This window comes from Homalodisca vitripennis, unplaced genomic scaffold (assembly GCF_021130785.1).
Source record: "Homalodisca vitripennis isolate AUS2020 unplaced genomic scaffold, UT_GWSS_2.1 ScUCBcl_3725;HRSCAF=9439, whole genome shotgun sequence".
Classification (NCBI taxonomy): domain Eukaryota; kingdom Metazoa; phylum Arthropoda; class Insecta; order Hemiptera; family Cicadellidae; genus Homalodisca; species Homalodisca vitripennis.
Genome location: NW_025779830.1, coordinates 16505 through 40216, shown reverse-complemented (window position 1 = coordinate 40216; position 23712 = coordinate 16505). Strand labels below are relative to the sequence as shown.

At 38.0% G+C, this 23712-nt stretch overlaps 1 protein-coding gene across 1 annotated transcript; it reads left to right on the top strand.

Annotated features, from left to right (window-relative positions):
• Positions 1–466: 466 nt before the first annotated feature.
• On the top strand, positions 467–11207 carry LOC124372650. The gene is made up of 2 exons (XM_046831053.1): positions 467–624; positions 8158–11207. Exons 1-2 carry the CDS (start codon positions 618–620, stop codon positions 10116–10118), a joined length of 1968 nt encoding a protein of 655 aa, XP_046687009.1. The 5' UTR covers positions 467–617; the 3' UTR covers positions 10119–11207.
• Positions 11208–23712: the final 12505 nt, after the last annotated feature.

Genomic DNA, 23712 nt, shown 5'->3' with positions numbered 1-23712 from the left:
GTTCTGCCACACCCTGTATATGCATTAAATTGAAGCCGCGGTGATGCGACAACGCCGGTGTTGTCGCAGCCACGTGTACGGAATGCGCTGAAATCAGCAATAGTTGTGTTGTACGCAGGCCTTGAGCAGTCTAAAAGCACCATGTACTTTGTTAATTACTAAATGAATCGCCTAGGCGGCAGCACCTCTCAGAGTACCATCCTAAGACGAAACGCCCTCTGATTGGTCCGGAGCCTTGGCGGCGGGAAGATCGGGCGATGCTGAGGTGATGCTTGGAGAGTCGGCTAACTTGTGCGGAACGCGACAGACGTTAACTTAGGCCCTCTCCCCCTCTCTCTCTCTCTATCCATATTTTAACTTTTCGGAAGCCAAATTCTAAATTTGTAATTATGTGTTAATCAAACCTAATTATTTTATTAATCTAATCCAAAGAGTGTGCTAAATTTTAATAAATCATTTATTGGTTCGACTCCGTTGTTTTATTTTGAAAGTTTATACAACCTTCCTCGCCACGAACCCAAGAGAAGATCTTTCGCCTCCCACTGGGCAAACGAAGTCAACCTACCACAACTGGTGTCAGGTGTGGGGTTGGTACAGACTGCAAGAACGTCACCAACATGCGAGGTAAGTGATTAAATTAATAAATTCAGCATTAATCTTCTTAATTAAATTTTTCCGAAATTCAAATCTAACACTTTTGAAGAAAATATTTCACTCTAATTAACTGCAATTTCATCTTACAAACATTTTTGTGTCCCGTAGAGAAAAGAGCTAGTTTTTCAATTTATTAGAAAGTTTTGGAATAATTAGAATAATTGTAATAGAAATTACTGGCGGTCATTAACCACGTTAGAAGTTCTGACCCCCCCCCCTCTCCGCATTGTTAGAGTAAAGTGCGCGTCATAATGGCGTGATTTGTGAATGAACATTGCGGAATAGGTAGTGTAAAATTATTTACCATAAGAGTTTTTTTTTAGAGAGAGAGAGGAAAAAATTATAACGGTATATGAACTTATAATTATTGCTGGAGACCGGGGGAGTATTAATTTGTGAGTTACATTATTTTAATTTCAACTGTAATAGCTAATAACAGAATTAGACTACGCATCGAGATGGCCGTGGTTGTTGAGCGAAAGTGACGCTCGAGGTGGCTGTGTAACTGCGCATGAGATACGTTTCATTGTTGACGCTGTAAAAATACGGCCAGCGACGGCACTACTTGTAGATAGAAGGGGGCTACCGATCTTAAGCTATACATTGTAATGGTGATTGTGATGAATAATGGGACAGTTGTTTGAAAATATAAGTTTATTGAAAAATAAGTGTTTGTAGAATATATTAACACATTAACCTAATAAATAAAAAGCTTTTAAATTAACCTAGTCTTAATTGCATGTGGAATTAACGATACACATAAATTAAGGAGGAGGTCTATGAGTGACTTGGATAACGCCTGGGCGTTAGTGGAAGTAAGCCATTGATTGGAATCAATTGGAAAAAAAAAAATAATAACTATAGATTGATCTTATATTGTGAAAACTTGATTAAATTGATTTAAAATTAATGTAATTTAATATTGCAAGTAAATATTGAAAAAAAAAGAAATAGTAAGTAGCTAAAAGGTCAGTTTTTCACCGGCTTACTTCTGCTATCAGGTCAAAGGGCCCAATTAACTCCGATCTCCTTAGGAATTAAGTACCATAATTAATTAATTGTATCTGGTTTGACTTGTAAACTTTTGAAAGAAGATAAATCCTAGTATAACGACGAAAATTGATTGGACTTAGAATAATTCAACGTAGACGCACCTAGTATGCGGGGAAGAATAGTGCAATTCCAATTTTCGGAAATAATCGTGTTTTTGGGCTAAGGACTTAGCCGAATTTTCAGAAAAGTTGGAATTTCCTTAAATCTTTAACAGACGGCTTGTGATCTTTTGAGATTTAAATATGTGGATTTAATTAGACTTTTGCCGCGATGGGACTTTGGGAATTCGCGCTGGGAATCTTAACAGCATCCTAGTAAACTTTTAATTGGACTTTAAATTTTTTTTTTCATTTTTAATTATTTTCTCTTAAAACCCGACAACGTACGGACTTTGTTGTGTGAGCCCCCGACGGACGTAGTAATAATTAATTGGGATTTATAAATTCATCTTCTTTATTTTTTTTTATTGATGGGGACTTAGGGAATATACCTCGTTTTGTAATTTGAAGGAAACAATTACATTGATTAGCCTGTTCGGTAGATGTTTTGTTCTTTTTCGCTTTGGAATCTAGTATCGGCCATCAACATGAATCCCTACCTTTTGATAAAAGAAGAAAATCAATACGAGTTGAAAATCCGCGGTCAACTTACGACCGGTAGTGCAGAGGACTTACGGAAACGGTTGACTAAATGTGTCAAAGCCAACATGCCCGTTGACCCGGCTGTTTTGGCATCTCTGGACGTGGAAGAGGAGTTAGAGGCCTGCGAGGCCAAGCTGAATCGATTATCCACCTCCATCGACGAGTACGAGGGAGACTATACTGATACGGAAGGCCAGCGGCTTCAGGCCCGTTTATGGCACAACTACCTCAGGATTCAACGCATCCCAGTAGCAACCGAGGCGGAAGAGGAACGCCAGCGAAACTTATTAAACGAGACGAAACGCTTTTGTGATGCGGCTACCGAGCAAAAGGGCGCGGTGGAAAATAGGAGTGAAAATGATGGGAAATTGATGGATAGTGAGCCGGCAGTTGACCAAATGCACCCGCCTCGTGTAACCGCGCCCGTGGTGGCGAGTCGAGCCAATGTGGAAAACTCAGCACCAAGCCCGGCTGACCAACATGCACCGCTGGTCAGTCCAAGCGCTATACCACCGGCGCCACACGACTCGTATCAACGCACCCGAGCCGTGCCTGTCTATAAATGGGGGTTGATGTTTGACGGAAGGTCACAAAGCGTGGGGGCATTCTTACAACGCGTTGAAGAACTCCGAAGAGCTAGGGGCGTGACTCCTACCCAACTTTTTGAGTCCGCTGTGGATTTGTTCTCAGGATCAGCCCTAGTGTGGTATCGATCCACAATAGGCCGGATAAATACCTGGGAAGAGTTGTGTCAGGACTTAGAAGTAGTCTTCCAGCCGCCCAACCATGACATCCGGTTGCAGCGGGAGATTTTTAATCGCATGCAAGGGGAGACCGAGTCAATCGATCTCTTCATTGCGGCGATGGAAGGGTTGTACGGGCGACTGGCCACCAATGTGCCCGAAGAAACCAGGCTGCGGCAAATGTATCACAATCTAAATTCCCAACTACAAGATAGGTTAGCCTTGTTTGATGTTACATCAATCGAGCAGCTACGGAAACTAGGTCGAAAGGCAGAAGCGGGACGTTACCGGTCAGTAGAACAGCGCAATGTGCACAGGGACCACGACGTAATGGAGCCGGACCTAGCTTACACACCTGTAAGGCGTAGGCCAACGAGCGACGCTGCACATCCTCAATCAGATAGAAAAATATTCCAAACAACTCGGGAGGCTGACGTAACTTGTTACAACTGTCACGAAAAAGGGCATATGTCGAGAGAATGTAAAAATAGGAAAAGGCCGCCCCTTGATAGGCTAGCATGCTGGCGCTGTAATAAAGTAGGCCACTTACAGCGAGATTGTCATGTTAGGCTGAACGCAAACGGCCCTCGTTCGGGAAACGAGGCCGGGGTAAGTGGGAGCGCCGCCATGACACCCCGCAAGTAAAGGATGCTGTCAACCGACAGCTTCCGAAGGCGAGATTAGTGATCAGGTACAACGCAAAAAAAAATGTTACCGCCCAAAAGGATATAAGAGTAGTGCCTGTAGTTCGCGAACTTGTTGACGAGTTAGTGGCAATTGGTCGGATTGAAAATGCGGAGGGTAAAGTTCTAATCGATACAGGAGCGCAGGTGTCCTTATTGAAGCGTGGAGCCTCCTCCGCCGACCTTTTAAAAACAGATGTAGTATTAAGAGGAATCTCTGGGAAGGTACTAAAAACATATGGTCGCCAGCGAGTAGCCTTGAACCTAAAACCGGGAGTTCAAGTGCCAGGAGATTTTGTAGTGGGAAATCTGCCAAAAGGCTATTTAGCGGTGCTGGGCTGTGATATATTAGGTCAAGGGAACGGAGAGATTAGTATAGAACGCGGCGTGCTCAGGTTATCGGGAAAAGACATTTGGCTGAACCGCATAAGAAAAGGGGAAACCGTGCCGGACCCCAACCGCAGTGCTTCCGGAAGCGAGCAGCCGAAGCCACAGCGTTATGTGTTTTTGTTGCAACGAGGTCAAAATCCCACCACGTTGTGAAAAAGTTGTTCGTGTCAAAATTAGTCGCCTTACCACAAAACTAAACGAGTTGGAAGGCGCAGAAGTGATGATTGAGCCCGGTGAGTTTATAATGCATGGCGTCTACATAGCCCGGACTTTAACAAAAATAAAACAAAATTGTTGTTGGATCAAGACCGTGAATGTGAGCGCTGAGGAAGTCACGTTGGTGAAAAATTTAAAACTAGGGACCCTTGTTAGTGATATTGATCCTGTGGAGAATGAACATTCTAATCGGCGTAAATTGGTAATTTTAGCCGACAGCCATGGTAGGGGCCTGCAGAGTATTTTATCAGAGAGACTGCCCGGAAACGTTGAAGTAGAAGTTTTTTTTTTTGCCTAACGGTAAATTGAAACACGTAACATCAAGATTAGGCAATTTGCTAAACAAATTGACTTCCAATGACTCAGTAGTTGTAATAGGAGGAACAAATGATGTAGATAAGTCGATGCCTTATCCGTTGACCTTGCAGCAGGCTTTTGTAACCTTGCCGGCGGGATGGAAAGCCAATGTCATCGTGCTCTCCATATTTGATCGCTATGACACGGATCTTAAGGCTGAACTGAGTGACGCGAATGGCCTCCTCAAGGCCATCGTTCAAAATTTAACGAAGCAAAGCAAGGGAAAAATTGATTTCTTGGATTTAAAAGGAAAACTAAACCGACGCTGGTAATACGAGGCACGGACTGCATTTGAATGAGGAGGGGAAGTTAAATTTAGCACGACTTATTAAGGATAAGGTCATATTGAACCATAAAGTAGCGGAGGTAAGAGTCGGAAGAGTTGAACGGTGTGATGAGGCGGAGTTGGAGGCGTGCATAGATGCAAAGCTGGCCCATCTCTCATTAGAAGAACGGGCTCAGTTGAAAGCCACCCTCCTAGAGTTCGGCCATGTTTTAGATTGCAGAGACAACCAACCCCTTGGTTGTACGTCTGCTGTCAAACATATAATCCGAACTGGGGACGTTGCGCCCATCTATAAGAAAGCCTACCGCGTACCACACCATCACAAGGCCACGCTCGACAGTCTCATCCAAGACCAGCTGGATAAGGGCATAATTGTCCCTAGCCAGAGCCCATGGGCTTCGCCAGTAGTACTAGTGCCTAAAAAGTCCCCGGACGGTACACCCAAGATGAGATTCTGCGTTGATTACAGGGGGTTGAACGCCGTAACTACCCCCGATGTGTACCCTCTCCCTAATATCACGGAGACCCTAGATTCGTTGGGTGGCTGTACGGTTTTCACCACTTTAGACCTTCGGTCAGGGTACCATCAGATCCAAGTCGACGAAGAGAGTAGGCCCAAGACCGCCTTCAATGTGCCGGGAGGGCACTATGAGTACCAACGCATGCCGTTTGGGTTAAGCACCGCCCCCGCTACCTTTCAAAGATTAATGGACTCGGTTTTTAATGGGGTTGAAGGGTGAAAAATGCCTTGTCTATTTGGATGATATAGTTCTATTCTCCAAAGACCTGCCTTCTCACCTGGAAGCCATAAGAGAGGTATTCTCTAAATTGGAGGGGGTAAATTTGACGGTTCAATTGAGTAAGTGTAATTTTGCGGTTGACGAAGTAAATTATCTTGGCCACGTTATAACAAAGAAAGGGGTAGGACCGGATCCGGGCAAAGTTAATGCTGTGCGCGATTTTCCTGCGCCGAAGACCGTTACAGACGTCAGGTCATTCTTAGGCCTCTCTGGTTACTATCGCCGTTTTATCGACAGCTATGCTACAATCGGTCGACCACTTTTTGAATTAACAAAACAGGGCCACGAATTTGTATGGACGCCCGAATGCCAGGAGGCCTTTGATCAGCTGAAACAAAAATTGATCTCAGCACCTGTGCTAGTGTACCCGGACTTTAATAAACCTTTTATATTGGCCACGGATGCGAGTATGTTTGCCTTGGGAGCTGTTCTATCGCAGGAGATAGATGGAGAGGAACACCCTGTAGCCTACTGCTCCAGGACGTTGTTTCCGGCAGAAAAGAATTACTCGACCACTGAGCGTGAGCTGCTTAGCTTGGTCTGGAGTACCAAGTATTTCAGGTGCTACCTATTGGGCCGCCCTTTTAAAGTCATTACTGATCATGCTGCTCTAAAGTGGATGCTTTCACTTAAAGACCCTAGCAGTAGACTGATGAGATGGTCGTTAAGGTTAGCAGAATTCGATTTTACCGTAGAACACAAAGCCGGTAAAAAGCACAGCAACGCAGATGGCCTCAGCCGGACGGTACAAGCGATTAGAAAGGATGTGCTCCCCATTGTTGACCTTGACGTACTAAGGACGCGACAACGAGAAGATCCAGTAGTGCAAGGTTTGCGCCAGGCTAAGAGCTTTCGCATGAGTCCGGAGAAGATCCTGTACCGTCTGAGTTCGGGTGAGCAGAAGATCGTAGTACCGGCATCCCTAGTACCGGAAGTTATTCGGTTGAATCATGACTTGCCTACCGCCGGACACGCCGGGGTAGCAAAGACATTGGAACGGGTACGACAGAAATTTTGGTGGAGAAAGATGGATAAGGACGTACTGGATTACGTTAGGACGTGTCGTAGTTGTAGTCAGCGGACAAACTATGGAAAAATCAAAGCACCCCTAGGAGAAGTTTTCAACGAACCCCGAGAACCATTTGAAGTAATCGCAGCCGACATAGTGGGACCGTTGCCCCTTAGTGAGTCTCGTAACGTGTATATTTTAAGCGTAATGGATCATTTCTCGCGATATTGCGAATTTATTCCGTTACCTGATCAAACGGCAGAAAGTGTCGCGCGGGCTCTCGTACAGCGTGTGATAACCAAGTTTGGCGTGCCAAAGATCCTTATTACCGACCAGGGTGCGAACTTTACCTCTGATCTAATCAGTCAGCTCTGTAAGTTCTTACATGTTCGTAAGATACAGACTACAGGATTCCACCCTCAGTCGAACGGCCGTTTAGAAAGAGTGCACTCGACTATTGCGCGTATGTTGAGCCATTTTGTAAATCGGCATCAGACCGATTGGGATGAGTACCTCCCTTACGTCACGATGGCATACAACTCCCAAGGTCATGAGTCGACAGGGTTTTCCCCGTTTGAAATGGTTTTTGGTCGGAAGATGGAAATGCCCATGGAGGCTGACCTGACCATCACCGAGAGCGATGATCTTTACAATGATCATGTGGAAACCCTGCGAAGTAAGCTCAGAGAAACGTTTGAAATTGCCGAGAAACGGAAGATCGCAGCTCGCAGCCGTTATGAGAAGCAATACAACAAGAAGGCTCGCGAAGTGAACTACAACGAAGGGCAGATGGTCCTGTTGCACGTGCCTAGTATAGGTAGGCATCGGGTTAAAAAGTTGTCGAAATTATGGAACGGACCGTACAAAATAGTTAAAGTACTGTCCCCGTTGAATGTGGTGTTAAAAATCCGGAAAAGAGAGGTGACAGTCCATGTAAACCGGATCAAGCCCTGCTTGGGAAGAGCTTCCGTGCCTCCCCAACAGGCTGAGTATCTAAGCGACCCTAGGCCTCGAGAGGAGGATGACAGGTTAGGTGACGACGATGACGAGGAAGAAGAAGAGGTCAATGGTGATCCACCTCCAGACATTGATGACGTAAAAGTTCAAGCAGGTGCTCCGAGGGACCCAGCAGCGGTCGCCGGACCTTCTGATGAGTTGCAGCGCCCAAAGAGAAACAAGCGTGTACCTGCGCGGTTGGGAGACTTTGTTAGAATCTTGAATCTATCTTTGGTAGATAAGCGGTAGTTTAGTCGCTACGTAGCCCGGGATTAGGCGAGATGTCAACTTTATTTTTGCTGTATAAAATACCATTGCCTCTGTTATAGGCCTAATCGGCATGTTATTTACGCTTGGAGTCGCCTGGGGTTTTCACCGAGGTGTCGTCTTCGAAAAGGAGGGAGATGTGCTCCTCACTGACAGCCATTGGACCATAGTGATGCAGTACAACTTCACGGAAGTAGAAGAGGAAAACCAGAACCTAAGTATATTGCTATTCAAGGTAAAAGGTCAGTACGATGAGTTCTTTCAAGACCTCTTAGCGGGGAATGTAAGCATGCACTCTCCGGTACGAGGATTAGAAGCAGGATTCAGGTACGAGTATGTAGGTTTGCAGCAGCTGGTAGCAGACTACGTCGGCCAAACCAGTGACTTGACTACCTTAGTATCTAGCACTCGGCAAAAGCGAGGCTTAATCGATGCGGGAGGCCAGGTACTAAAATTTCTGTTTGGTACTGCAACGGATAGTGATCTGGAATTAACCAATAGTAGGATAAATGAAATAGAAAATCTAAGTGATGACCTTTCCCATAACACTAAAGACCAAATAACCGTTTTAGGTAATATGCAATCGGAAATTTCCAACCATTCTAGAGCAATAAACAAAATTATCTCTACCATAAAAGAATATCACGAGGTGATGCACATAACTATGGCCCGTAATTATATCAGAGAACTTATATATGCCAACCAGTTGAGAACCCTTTTTCAGTATTTGAAGCTGAACTCAGCCCTTTCGGAGGTTAAAGATGCTATTAATCTAGCTGTCCAGAGGATGGCCAGGCTTCACCTGGCCATTGAGGATCTAGCTGCCGGAAAAATGACCAGTAACCTGTTGCCTCCCCATCAGTTCTTGAAGGTCCTGACTTCCGTGGAAAACGTAATACCACCTCCAGTAAAATTGTTTTTAGATGTAAAATTAGAGAATTTGCATAATTTCTACAAATTTGCCACAATACAATCATATGTAACGAATTCTCAATTGAGGGTATTAATTAAGCTACCCCTGAAAAATGATAATCAGTTGTTTGAAACTTTCAATGTGATAGTTTATCCCGTTTACGACCCTTCACTCGCAAAGTGGGTGAAATGGGAAGTGGCAGATCAAAAACTTGTGATTAGTAAAGACAGGCAGACTTATTCAGTTTATTCACCAGAAATCTTTGCAAGGGAATGTAAATTTGGCAAACTCACGGTGTGTCCGTTGTCAGACGCCTTATTAAGCGTCTACAAACGACCCAACTGTGTAGTAGATTTATTAATGAAAGAGCACGTAACGTTATGTAGTAGAAAGTTGATATCTGGCTTACAGTCCCCCGTTCTAATTAGAACACCTACCCGCTGGCTCTACGCCACATCAAAAGAAACACGAGTTATATTAAATTGTTTTGGGCGTGATGCAAACCTGAATGTAAGTGCGATCACCCTGAAAGGTGAGGGTGAAATACCGAAGCAAGACAGATGTGATCTGATTGCTGATGGCTATAGGGTGCCTGCCCGATTTATCGGCAGCTCCTCGTATTCGAGTGAATTTGGAAAGATTCTTTTCCCAGAAGTTGATGGGATGTACAGTAGTGAAGAATACAGCTTACTGGTACATGATGTAAATGAAACTTTGAAAGTCCTGCAGGGACTAGATGATCAGCTGGGCACCCTAAGTGTTAAAGAATATTCCCTAGAGGGTACAGTACAATTACTTAGGTCCCACTATCACAGACGGATGGTTATCAAGTATGCAACGTTTAGTGGTACGTCTCTTGTTGTGGTGTTAATTGTTGTTGTTCTGTTGCTAAGATGGAGGGTGCGAGTTGCCGACCTGCTCCGCGCCGCCCTGGGAGGTAGCACACAGCATCCGCAGGCCGCCCAGACAGAGTCGCCTCTCCAGACCCTCGAGGAGACTGTACGCACTGTTCCTAGATCGGATGCTGATCAAGGCGAAATTGATCGAGACCAGAGTGGGAGTATGTCAACCCCACGAACCGCAACTGACGTCAAACTGACCGTACGTTAATCTAACAAGGAGTGGAAAGTTGGGCCCTGGACACTTTAAGTAAGTGTGAAATTAGTTGCAAACTTACGACTTCATCGGGATGTGTGTATGTGTATTACTTTGAAAAAAAAAACCGGAGATCAACCTGTGTCGAGACTGAACGAGTGCTTCTGGATTCTTAGTCGTAGAGACATGGTGGAAGAGTGATTGGGGATCCCCTAATATGTTTGTTGATGTTCTCTGTATGCTGACCACTTGGTTTTGACTTGTGTATGTATGTTAACGCAGACTGGTAATGGCAGAGTTACTATAATTCCTTGAACATTCTATTAAAGTAAATAGCATATCCTAAGAGGATCAAGAATGCTCGAGTCAAACTGGTATCTATGGGAAGGTAAAGCCGGCACCCCTAAACCCAAATACCCTCTCCTTTCAACTCCCCAACCGGACTATAGATACACTGAAACAGCTCGAATAACTTTCCTAAATTTAAAATGAAGTGGCATTCCAGTAATAACGCCTTTGAGAGTGTCTTGCTAAGGGATTTTCCGGACCCCATTAGCAAGACAGAAAAAATGTCTTTACCAGGTCTGCAGAATTGTATTAACATAGTAGGCAGGGTATTAACCCCTGTGTTTATTCATATTTTATGTATTCACTGAAAATTTAACTGTTATTTAAGGAATTTTTGTGTCACATGTAAGTTGAAATGGGGTTAGACTTGTTAGAAGCTCTAAGGCACCATTAGAATGTAAAGGCCAGTAGGAGGAAGGTATCGGTGAGCTTCCCCGCTCCCAGGGGTAAGCGAGGTGAAAACCATGGGGTGCCCCAGGTCCACAAATGCCCTTAAATACCAAGCGTGGGGGGCGGAATATTGTAGTTGTAGTTTTTCTTTTTTTTCTGTGTTGATATTCTTTTGTGAGTTTGAGAGGATTTGAGGAGTATGGGGACAGTGTCCTCCTGTCGTTGTTTGTTCGGAAGAACGTCAACGTTATGCCTATAAAACTAAATGATGGTTTGTGAACCGCCTTCCAGAGTCCCCCCACGCATTTACAGTGTAACGGCTATCCAGCCACTAGTTTTAAGTCTTTTCACAGGGCCCTTAAGGAATAGAGTTTCAGTAATTGTTGGTTGGTGCCTTAGCAGCTTGATAGAAATTCTATGTAAGCCTGATGAGCAGCTCCATTTAGTGTTAAGTTTACAATTACTGAATTTCCTATTTTACTGTATCTTTTACAAGGGACCAGTCCGGGTGACTTTCAAAATTAGGGGTGACCGAGGCAACCGGCCCCAAGTGAAATCTCATGAGGCTTATCCAAGAATGAGGGAGTAGCGTTCCAAATTATGATACATGTGCCTGGAACAATTACTTTGTTATAATTGGTTTTCTTTTAAGGGTACATGAAGTGCACTAACCCAGAGTGGCAAAACAAAACAAAAAAAAAAAAAAAAAAAAAAAAAAAAAAAAAATAACATTTTCGACAGTCACCCTGTTAGCTTAATTTCAATCACATATTGTATTGTCGCTATTGCGATGCCAATGTATTTGTTGTAATGTCGTAATGGGATGTCCATAATGGTTGTAGACGTTTGAATGTCTAGTAATCTTAGATCTTAAGAATTTGTTAGCCTAAGGGAGACTGGTCCTTTGACCTTAGTAAGAACTAGGTAGTCTATAGTGTTAAGTTTCTTTCATTTTCTGTTATTCATGACATGTTTTTATTTCTTCTTGTAGAGATCCTAAGTTTTTCTTTTGTAATTGTGTGTTTTGATATTTTAACTTGGGTGTGTTTTGGTTTTAAGCCATATATATGTATGTATGTAGTTCGGTAATAGTATAAAGAGAGAGACCGTTGTGATAGTGAGTAAGAGAATATTATGTAAATGTTGTAAAGAGAGAAGGCCTAAGTCGCGAATAGGTGTCTGAATTTAATTTTCGAGTCAAAAATCCGTCCCCAGTATTAATAGTAATGTTGAAGCTTTTTCATATTTTCTTTTCCACTATCAATTCAATGCATCTACCTGTGGCATACCAATTAAAAAAAAAAAAGGGGAAGGGATCAGATGTAAACTGGGTGGCAGTTGTACGTTTGGCTAGGATGGGAGGCACAATAAGAACTCTTCGGTACTTTACAAGTACTCAATGCTGAGGGCAGCATGATCTAAAGGTGGGGGGAGTGTGACACCTCGGTGTTAACGCCCCAAAATTTTAACGAATAAATTAGTTTAACCTAATACTACGAGAATGTCTTATTGTTACTTTAGTGATTATCTTAACCACCTTTATACTGGTAAGACCTCCACAATATGTAACAATGCTGCCGTACACATCAAGTGCCATCCGGATTAATATAGAAACATATAGGCCTTAAGGCCACTTCAGAAGAAAGGGACAGGAGTTCTGCCACACCCTGTATATGCATTAAATTGAAGCCGCGGTGATGCGACAACGCCGGTGTTGTCGCAGCCACGTGTACGGAATGCGCTGAAATCAGCAATAGTTGTGTTGTACGCAGGCCTTGAGCAGTCTAAAAGCACCATGTACTTTTGTTAATTACTAAATGAATCGCCTAGGCGGCAGCACCTCTCAGAGTACCATCCTAAGACGAAACGCCCTCTGATTGGTCCGGAGCCTTGGCGGCGGGAAGATCGGGCGATGCTGAGGTGATGCTTGGAGAGTCGGCTAACTTGTGCGGAACGCGACAGACGTTAACTTAGGCCCTCTCCCCCTCTCTCTCTCTCTATCCATATTTTAACTTTTCGGAAGCCAAATTCTAAATTTGTAATTATGTGTTAATCAAACCTAATTATTTTATTAATCTAATCCAAAGAGTGTGCTAAATTTTAATAAATCATTTATTGGTTCGACTCCGTTGTTTTATTTTGAAAGTTTATACAACCTTCCTCGCCACGAACCCAAGAGAAGATCTTTCGCCTCCCACTGGGCAAACGAAGTCAACCTACCACAATTCTAATCATGCCGCTAGAAATATTTTCAACGTCTTTGCTTCATAAATATAATACCTTTAAAGGAGCAATTCTTGTATGTACACACACACACACACACACACACACACACACACACACACACACACACACACACACACACACACACACACACACATTATACGAGCAGAAATGTCTCACAATTTAGACGTATCGACTGGATTTGTGGCAGCGTGCGGCTCAACGTGTAGCTACCGAAAATGACGAGAAACGAGAATACCGATAAGGAGAACGACGTCGAAACGAAAGACTTCCTAGGGCTTTAGAACTTAATAATTATTTACCGAAATATAAATGTGACGTTACTGCAGCTGTGCAATATTATGCCTTAGGACCATTTGAAATTTTGTGTAACCATTACTGTGCAATGCATTTCCCTGAGAAATGGGTTTCTGATTGCATAAATAGAAATTCTTTTGGTGGCTGTTTTTGCATGGACGAATTTTAATAGAGGAACAAAAAATTTCAAATTAATTACTTAGTACTTTTTAGACCGTCACGCATATTCGGAAGAGTTCATGCAAAAATAAGAAACATAAACGCATCATGCTCTAGCACACTTTATTGCAGAAGATGACAGAACAATAAATAGCCATAGCATTTATAGTTTTATCGTTTCGGACAAGTATGTCATACAATGAATCGCAAAACACGATTTACCAGAAAAACATACCAAGCAAAGCTCGGTTTCCTGATATTTTAAGCTAAAGCACTGTAACACTGAATTCTGACGTTCGGGTGAACTCCTTGGGTCAGTTGTCAGTGTACCGAAGTAATAACAGTAGAATTAAAATGTCTGGCTTGCTAAAATACTACCAAGTGGTGGACATTCCCAAACATTTTTGTCATGGGGAGCCGTTGGTCCCAAGTTAATTGTTAGACAGGGCCTTTTAGCCCTAACTTTAAAATATATTTACTTTTTACTTTAATTTTACTTTTATTTGGCACTGCACTTTTAGAAAACTAAACTTGTGATTTTTACACTTAAATATGAATAAAGTTTCTTCTGTTTACTATTTTAGTGAAAAATTAGCAATACAGGTCTCATTATGACCGTGTAAACATTTTTTCAGTATAAATAAATAGTCTTTTCTGTTACATAGCTCAGGTTAATTTATTTGGCTAAATCACTCTTTTCGAAAAAAGTGAGAGCAACTGCTGTGTTAATTAACAGTACTGCGCGGATTTGAGAGTGAACATATATAGGGTGAGTTAGGCAGTATTTAGGTAGTAAGGGAGATATCATGGATTATCGTTTGATCCTTAGAGTAAGGTAAGCCAACCCTTTGTTGGAGTTGCTTTGAGACCTGGGCTGTGAAGTAGAGGCTTTAATACTTGCGGGCGAATGTTTTAAATCTTTACCTTGTTTTCTGAGTCAGAGTAGAGAATAAATACAACTCTGGTATGAGTGAGAACAGGCAGTCACAGTCGAAGTCAAACTTTTTATTGTTCACAGAAGATATATCGCATAGAAAAGTTGTTGTATAAAAACACAGAACGAGTTTTAGTGCTAAAGCTTTTGTTCAAAATGCACTTAACACCTATAGTTAAATTATTACAGTTTATAAGACAATTTAGTGGTATGGATTTAAAACAACTATACTTATAGCTATTAATAGCTAAGGAGTATAGCAATAAAATATCCAAACCAGGTTTCAACCATTAAATGCTTATATTTAGAAGTACCTTTTGCTATTGGAAAAGCAAAATTATTTTCTTTATAGAAAGATAAACTCTCGCACTTCTATATAATTGTTTTTTGTGCAGCACTTACAGCCATGCTAGTATATATGGTAGCGAAGTACAAAAATGAGAATTTCGCTTAACCAGTTCTCTCACTATGCTGATAGAAGATGAAAGATCAGTAATTTCAGTATTAAAAGAGAACAAGGAAAGTCAAGCTATCCTAAGGATAATGGCTTGAATCACAATAACTAATCATCTTCGTTTTTTTCATATCTAGCGTATTACAATTCTATTTCACACCTATTATTATTGATCCTAAAATGTAGCGTTTGGAGCTGAAGAATTCTTTCGTCTATTTGTTCAAGGTGGTGCTACTAATTTTTGGTTGGGTATTTTTTTACTTTTATAGTCAAATCCTTCAAAGTCACTTTCCTGAAAACGAAAAAGGAACAATAATCATTTGATGGTTACTCATAAGGGTTAAATATTTTAAGGAGCAATTTTTGACCATTTTAAAATCAGGCCAAACAGGAAACTTCTCAAGATAAGGATTTGAAATGTTTAAAGTAACTGCTTTTTGACGTTTTTTGCATTTAGCTGCACCATGTACCATTGTTTTTGGCTTATTCGTATATTCCACTGCATATTCTGTACTGTCCTGAAGCAAATTGAAGTTATAGTTCCTGCACGAACAAAATATTGCATCACTGTTTACTCTTTCAACTGAATGTTACTAATACGAGATTGCCTACAAACTTTACTGATAAAATAAATCAGACTGTAACGAGATGTACCACCTTATCTAAGTAAATATAAGCAACGTGTGTTTACAATTGATGGTAGGCTGTAACTACCTCAACCTTTCGTAAAATCTACATCAAAAAATCTATTTACACTAAATATTGTTACGAAATGAAGAGAGAAATATTTTTTTAATACGTCCCAAAAGAATGTTATTCATGCAGCGCTCTACTGGAGAATACTCAGGGTAAGGTATCAGAGATACTACCTGGTACTATTTGTCCGTTTCACACCATGTCGAAACATTACTTGCTCAATATATTCTTCAGATACTTTGGCTTAGCTCTGGAGCCCTACCATAAGTCATTAGAATTGTTAGATCGAATCTGCCTCGTTTTAACATCTCTCAAATGAAAGCCGATGGCGAAGACAAATATTCCAAGAATTTAACTGTGTAAGCAAAATTTCGGCATTGTATGAACGAGATGATGATAAAGATAGATGATGGTTACGACACCGATCTTATAATAAAGGAAATGTAACGGTGGAAAACTAATAAAATCCCATTAAGCTTTTTCCTCTTTGTTACTTTATTATTAATATTCAGAACTGCTAGAAATAAATTAAAACCCTGTGCAAACGTTACAAGTTTAGCATTTATAAGTAAAAATGTCAATGTTATAAGAATTAATGTATGGGCTTGTTCTAAATTTGTTATTTTAATATATTTAAGTTTTCTTCATGATAAGGGAGAACTTTATTAATTCCTTTAAGTTCAAAGCACTATTCAATGTTTTCTTTGTTGTGCGTTTATGAAATAAAAGAATGAAAATAGTATATATCAGCTGACAATTAAAATTATAAATAAATATAGTTTGATAGTATTACTGGGTACTGGTATCAAAAGACATTGAAGAAGACATGCTGGTGCTGGTTAAGTATTCTACGTGATTTCTTACCATTTAGAAATAACAAGAGACATGTTGCATCTAGAAATTCTCTGCTATCGAATGTTAACTGGATAATTTCTTAGTTTTCCAACACGTAGAACAAACAGTTAAGGTATTTCAATGATGTGCGGGATGCATTAGGTACCACTAAAAGCCCTTTGTTTCAACGATCATCATTTAATTTTTTTTAACACTACGAAACATCAAACTTTAACATAAAAGAAAATTATTATAAGTGGCCACCTCTCTTCCCCTGGAACATCCTCGCAAACCTGACTCTCGTTACCCTTACAAGTGACCGTTCATCTTTAAATAGGGGATTTCATCTCACTTTTAACTGTACCTTCTGATATATTTAAACTTTATTCAAATGTAACCATGTGAAGTGCGTTTCTGTAATTTCATATATGTTAACTAATATTATTGATATTAACAAACAATGCACTAATATTTTTAAAATTATTTTCGAATACAGTGATACTTTGACTTACGATGAATTTAGTTCTGATAATATGAGAAGGAAGAAAACGTGACATTATCTAATCGGATAAACTAACTAAAAGTTTTACCAACAACTTTGTCCTACAGCGTAGTCTTAATTGCATTAATTGATTATTCGGTCGTTTTACACTTTGCCCAAATTTCACTTGTTATTAAATAAAAATATGCAGAAACTCTTGGCAACCAATTAGTTGACAAGTAAATAACCTGTATTTACTAGTCACTAATTGTGTTGATTGAATTAGATCGGTGAATACTAATATTTTGTTCTGGACTACTATAAAACTCACCTAGATAATCTAAATAATTGCTTATGTATGTGTAGCTATATTATTATGTGTCTGTTTATTTGTTTTATATAATATTACAATAATTTGTATAGAGTTTACTACCTGGTATCATCTCATTTGAGAAGCAATATCAATGTAATATGTTATTAATAGTCTAAAGTGTACAAACATAATATGTTAAAGAAAGACTCAAAATAAACATTATTAAATCTGTTTTTTTGAATTCTCAAGGAAACAAAAGACAATTACAAACGTAGTCACATGTAAGATTCTCTGTCATTTTGAACGAAATAATGATATAAAAACTGTAACCAAAAATACAGTTATACAAAGATCTTGAATAATGTATGCAAGTAAATACATGTATGTGTTTCATTACAATATTATACACGACCTAACAGAGATGTTTTAATGAAAGACAAACGTCAGATCTCCCCCAGCAAGGAAAAATATACATTTATTACAAAAAGTACTGTTGTGTCGTATGGTTCATATTTATGGATCGGAACTATAGGGTTGGTAGTTATAGAAACTGAGTTTAAACTTGCATTTTTTAGAACATTAATTTTTTAGAAATGAATAAGGAATATGCCCTAAGAAAAACTCAATCGTCAGCCAAAAAGTTTTATGATGGCTTGTTCTCAAAACTTTTAGTTTGACACTTAAACCAACTGTCAAATAGAATAGTAGCTTTATCAATGTCAGCCAATAAAGTAAAGTGAATAGAATTCGTAATTTTTAGATAAATAGTGGCTGTATATAAGGTTGTCTGACACTGATTTTAACTTTTACTTACGTCTAAAGTTTTACTCTACTTAACGCTTAGTTTAAAGTGAGAATTAAGTACCATCTAAGTAACTATCCTTAAAGTATTATCTAGGAAACTATTATTATTTGATATTATTAACCTTTCGATATACTCCCATTTCAAATTTCTTCACAACTATCATGGCTGAAGGTAGATTTCTTCTTTGCGGAAATTGTTCTGTTGAATTCACCAAAATCTACGTAGGCTGTGAGCAATAAAGTAGTAATTAATAGTAATATGTCTTGGATCCTAGACTATGAAAAAAAGTATATTCACTTCATAAATATATGCCAAAACGTGCAATCGTTAATCGTTATTTGACGTACTAGAATGCTTAAAAATTAAGTACAACACTATAATTAAAATTTGGATTATTTAGGTATGCTAATATTATATACGTATGTATGAAGTTTGTTAACAGTTATAATCTCTTCAACTGTATATTTATTAAAAAACACTTTTTACAATGTAAAATGTTATTGGAGGAAAACGCATTAATACGAGTACTAAAATTTAGTTACTCCTTGTGTATGAATGGCCTATTGTTGGTTTTTAACACTTGTAGGATTTAGGATAAAGGATTAAACGCTTTATCAGTTGTTAATAGCCCTTTATTGAAGCCACATCATAGACGGACTTTTGTGAATCAAACCGGTCAACATGAACCCTAACCTCACTATGCACAATGGACGAGAAACACACAAGAAGCCGCTGCTGTACACAACTCATACTGGAGAGTTTCTGTGTTGTGGTGGGCAAGATTTACAACAACCGCATTACTTGTCTGAGTAGCGAGCACTTTATTGTGGTGCCGGTGTTTTGTGTGCTGAATGTGAACACTACCCAGTACTTTACTATTCTGTACAGGGTAAACTGCACGGTTAGAGAACACTACATCCTAGGAATATTTACAGTGATAGGAAGTTTTATTAGTGATCGGACTTTTACATCCGCCTTTTCAATGGGTTCTTGTTATATCCTATCGTTTTTTGAATGAAACAACTGATTCAAAACCTGCTACATGTCGTATGTTACTCCCAGATACCGTATATACTGATTATATACACAACAATACTAAGCGGCAACCCAATATAATTTACAAAATGAAACAGTGTTATTACGACTTGGATTGTTGATATTAATATTCCAGAGTGTTAATATTTAAATTATCAATGAGACATCCAAGACGATATAAAATATTTTTTGATTAGTAAGCTCCTAGTGAATATTCAATACAATTTATTACCAAATTGGTTAACTATTAAATATTATCTGGTTTGTCTAAAATAAAAATCACAGTTCTAAATAAAAATAATGGATTTATTTTAAACTGGCAAATTAATAAGTTCAAAGTTTCAGAATTTTCATGACTCTATTTTCCACAAAGAATTGACAAACCGTTTAGTAAATTTAAAAGTTCCTTTGGCAAGAAATAAAAAATATTAATCAAATACCTATATCAAACTAAAAATCAGAGCTCTCTTCTAAAATAAAATAATAGATTTTTTAAATAAAAATCTAATACCACTTGGAAATAACTAAAATAAAAATGTTCACTTCTAAGTTCACTCAAAATTAATTCAAAAAATAAAAATTTAAACTTGTCTTTACACTAGTTAAACCTTAACTTTTAAGGCTCTGCAATTCAGATTACAACTCTCTCAAACAATTATTAATGTTCAATTAATTTCCAATTAATAATTCACAATAAAACAGTTCCAGTTAAATATTAATAAATTACTACTTTTCCAAATCTCAATTAAAGTTATTAACGAAGTTCAATTTTAATTCACTTTTCTTGCAAGCATGAACCAAATGTAACTTGTATGATTCTATTATGCTCTATTGTTCCTCGAGAATAAGTTATTCAGATTGCTCTGTAGTTTCTATGAATTTAATTTTTTCCTATAAAAAAGACAACAAAATTAATTTAATATCAGATAAGGAAGACTATTTCAATAAAACGTACAATAAATTTGGTGCTTACCTCAAAATCGCTCGCGGAAAAAAATTTAAGAATTAAGGCGCACTGTAATCAACTTAATCACGAAAATAAACAAAAAAAGGGCGAAAATTATGAGCGGCCGATTAAATACTTCCCTTTCCAATCAACTTTGCAGGACATCCGCGGTGTTCTCTCATTGGTCCAGCTGTATCAAACCAGGAGAACAATACTCGCAACAAGACAAGTTCTAATCAATTCAAGGCAGTCAACCTGCCTTCCTAACAATTTAAAACTACCAGTACTAACTTGCCAAAGGATTACATGTTCGTTTTTACCCTGACTTTTCACAATCTAATCTAAAATTAAATCCCAATATTTCGATCCCAAAATTTTTATTTAATTTCATTTCTAATTAAAAAAATAAACCAATGTAGCTTTAAAAACGCTACAAGTGTTAAAATATTTAATGGAATTTACATGAATACAACACTGAATATTATTAAATAAAACAACTTCTTTCACATAACTAAACTAAATATGATCATAATAAAAAAATACTCTAATAAATATAAAATATCTTTAATAACGAGTCTTCACATTCTTTGATATAATTAATCAATAACTATATAAAATACAAAGTGCGAAAAATGGCAGCATATTAGGAAATATCATTAATTTCATGAAAAGAATTTATGGAGCGATATGATAGCTTGAAAATGCTATAGTAGTTTTAGTAAACACCAACATAATTTAGATTATATTCACTACATTAATCACAGAATGAGAAAACTGAGGACAAAACTAGATGATTCGATTTAAACTACGACACTTGAGCAAAACAACTAGATAACGAATTCAACCGATGCAAAAACCTATAACTAATTGAATTTATTTTTCCGTTTATTAAATAAATCAGTTTTTTCAGTCGGTTGCTTCCATCACTGGATTTTAAATCTCAAAATGCAGAGCAGCATTTTTGAGATTAGATTTTGAACTGGCTATTAATTAAAAATATGGAACAATATAAAGAATTGTTTTAAAAGGCAAACATTTAATGCAACTTAGAATACAATACTAACCTATATATCTATTAAAATACTAACCATTACTCATATGTTTAGTATGTTAATACTTCTTAACATCACAGTTACATGTTATTTTCCAATGTTGCCAGTATTTGTGTAAACCTTAGCTTGCGCCTGTAACTAAAACTATAGGTGTCTCACAGGCACATTCTCAGCTACTAACATGACTAACTATAAACTATAAAATCTTTGTTACTTGATAGTAAATTGTCTGATGCATTCGCAGGAAGTTATATTAAAGGGGAAGCATCCTTTTTTAAATTTATTTATACAATAATCACCGCACATCTTCTTGGGCAGTGGACAGACATATTCACAATGTTTTTATCATTATAGCTAAAACATAACATATTTAGTTAAACTTTAAAGAATCAAATTTAAAATGTCTTAAATGCGTGTAGTGTTTAATTGAAGATCGACGTTTTTGGATTGTTTAATAGAGGCATTGTATGAGGTCTGCCACATAGCCGGGTTGTCGAGATATTGACAAAAATGTTAATGAACATTCTTTCCAGTGTAAAAATATCTTATGTACGTGCATTATTCGTTGTAGTGGCATATTAGTGCTATGCCGTGCTTATTCTTAATTTGATGCTAAATCTATTAATACAGATTTATATTATTGACTTTCTTTACTATCAACTTTGACAATGGTATACTAATTGCATTGTCGTTTTTGCCGGTTAAGTCTTTTGGGTGATTAACCTTACCGTATCCATAAATCCACCTGAAGAAGGGGACAAATGGTTGACAGGACAAAAGAAGTCCTCGAACGAGTTTGTTTTAGTTGTTATAACACTTACCGATATCGTTTAAAATTTGGTTATCCTTTCAGGATGTTTTATTAAAAACTTCAAAACATTTTGCAACCAAGCGCTATATACAAATAGATACTAACGAACACATTGAAAATGTTTTGCTGATTTCCACATAAAAAGTTAAACAGTTTGAGAAGATATTACATCAATAATAAATTATTGGTAATTGACACTTTAATCAATGTTAATTTTATTTCCTTACAATGAAGTATTTCATAATGGATTTATTGTAAAATATATGGAAATAAGGCATAGGAATTGCAAATCACGACTCTATTACGCAAATATAACCAACACTGGGACAATGCTAATGTGCGCCTCCCACTGCCTTTAACCCAGGTACAAGGCGGTTATCTTTATTGTCCTTAAATACCTATTTTGCCTTCGTGGAATAAAAAATATGGCTGGTTATAAATCTAATAAAGTTAAATAGTACAAACCTTTTTTTTTAACTAAGTTATTATTTTTTCAGTTAAGTTATAAATTATTCATAAATAAACCTGCATCACTTAAGTGGCAGAATTTGGATTTTGGGTCATAAGATCATTTCAGGGTTAAATAACATTTTAGCTTTCCTTCAAACACTGCTGGAAACGGTTATGTTAAAAATTGTATGCCCATTAAGCTAATTGGATACTCCCATATGTGGTGTACTCCCAGATGGTAAACTACACAAAGATTTTTTTGTCCCAACAACAATGACATTCAGAGTGGTATTTTTTTATAAGTCCTATATGCTGTAAAAAAACCTCACAATTCTACAATAATATCAAATTTGTAATGGATTTCGAAAAACCTTGTAATATAAATTAAAAATTATTTGAGTATTGTGTGTTTCTTTAACGGCTTATCTTTTTATTAACTTTTCCTTGGTCCGAATTATTATGTAAATGAATTATAGTGCATGATACACTTGGGTTTTGTATTATTGGGTTTTTTATTCTTCTTAATTTAAAGAGGATGAATGAAGTGGCGTAGGAACCTAAATCGGTTTTGCTGTCCCTGATGAGATAGTAGGCTTCTTAGATATAGTAATTTCAGTGCAGACCAGGTTGTATGTGATAAACTTACAACATTTTCTTCTATATATCAATAAACATAAGAGGAGGGGGGGATAAAACATCCAAATTTATACACTTGTGTCTATAGTATTGGAATATATGCAATCTCCACACCCTATGTGTTTTGTTTTTTCTTTGAATACTGTATATTGTGTAAAACATGTTCCATAAATGGATTGGTACATATACGTTCATATTAAAATAAACAGGAAGTAACGGTAAGTCTAGCACAAACAAGCTAGAAACAATAAGTACAGAACAAACAAGCATTACATTGCTACAGAACATGTATTTCAGGTTTACTTTCAAAGTAATATACAAAATCTACATAACAATATATTATCCTTTCAAAATACTGTTTTATGTTATTTTAAAGTTGGCTTATAAACTGTATTACATGTATAGGTGCATAAATATATTTATAGTATTAGAAAGGTGTACAAGTAATAAGCCAAGGAGAGGTTTAAAACAGACACATATGTGGAAGAATATAAAAATTTAGTGTATAACATATAAGGTTAAAAAGCCATATTTTAACATTTCTGCTCACCGTTATTTCACCGATCTTTTTTATTACATAAAAGGTATATAAAATGAAGGACAGTTTTCAGTTGACTAAGCATTTTACATTCATGACGGCAATGACTGGGGGTTGGTTCAACTGTATACTTTACGGCTGGCGTGGGTTATGTGTATATTATTTGATACATGGAGTGCTTAGTTG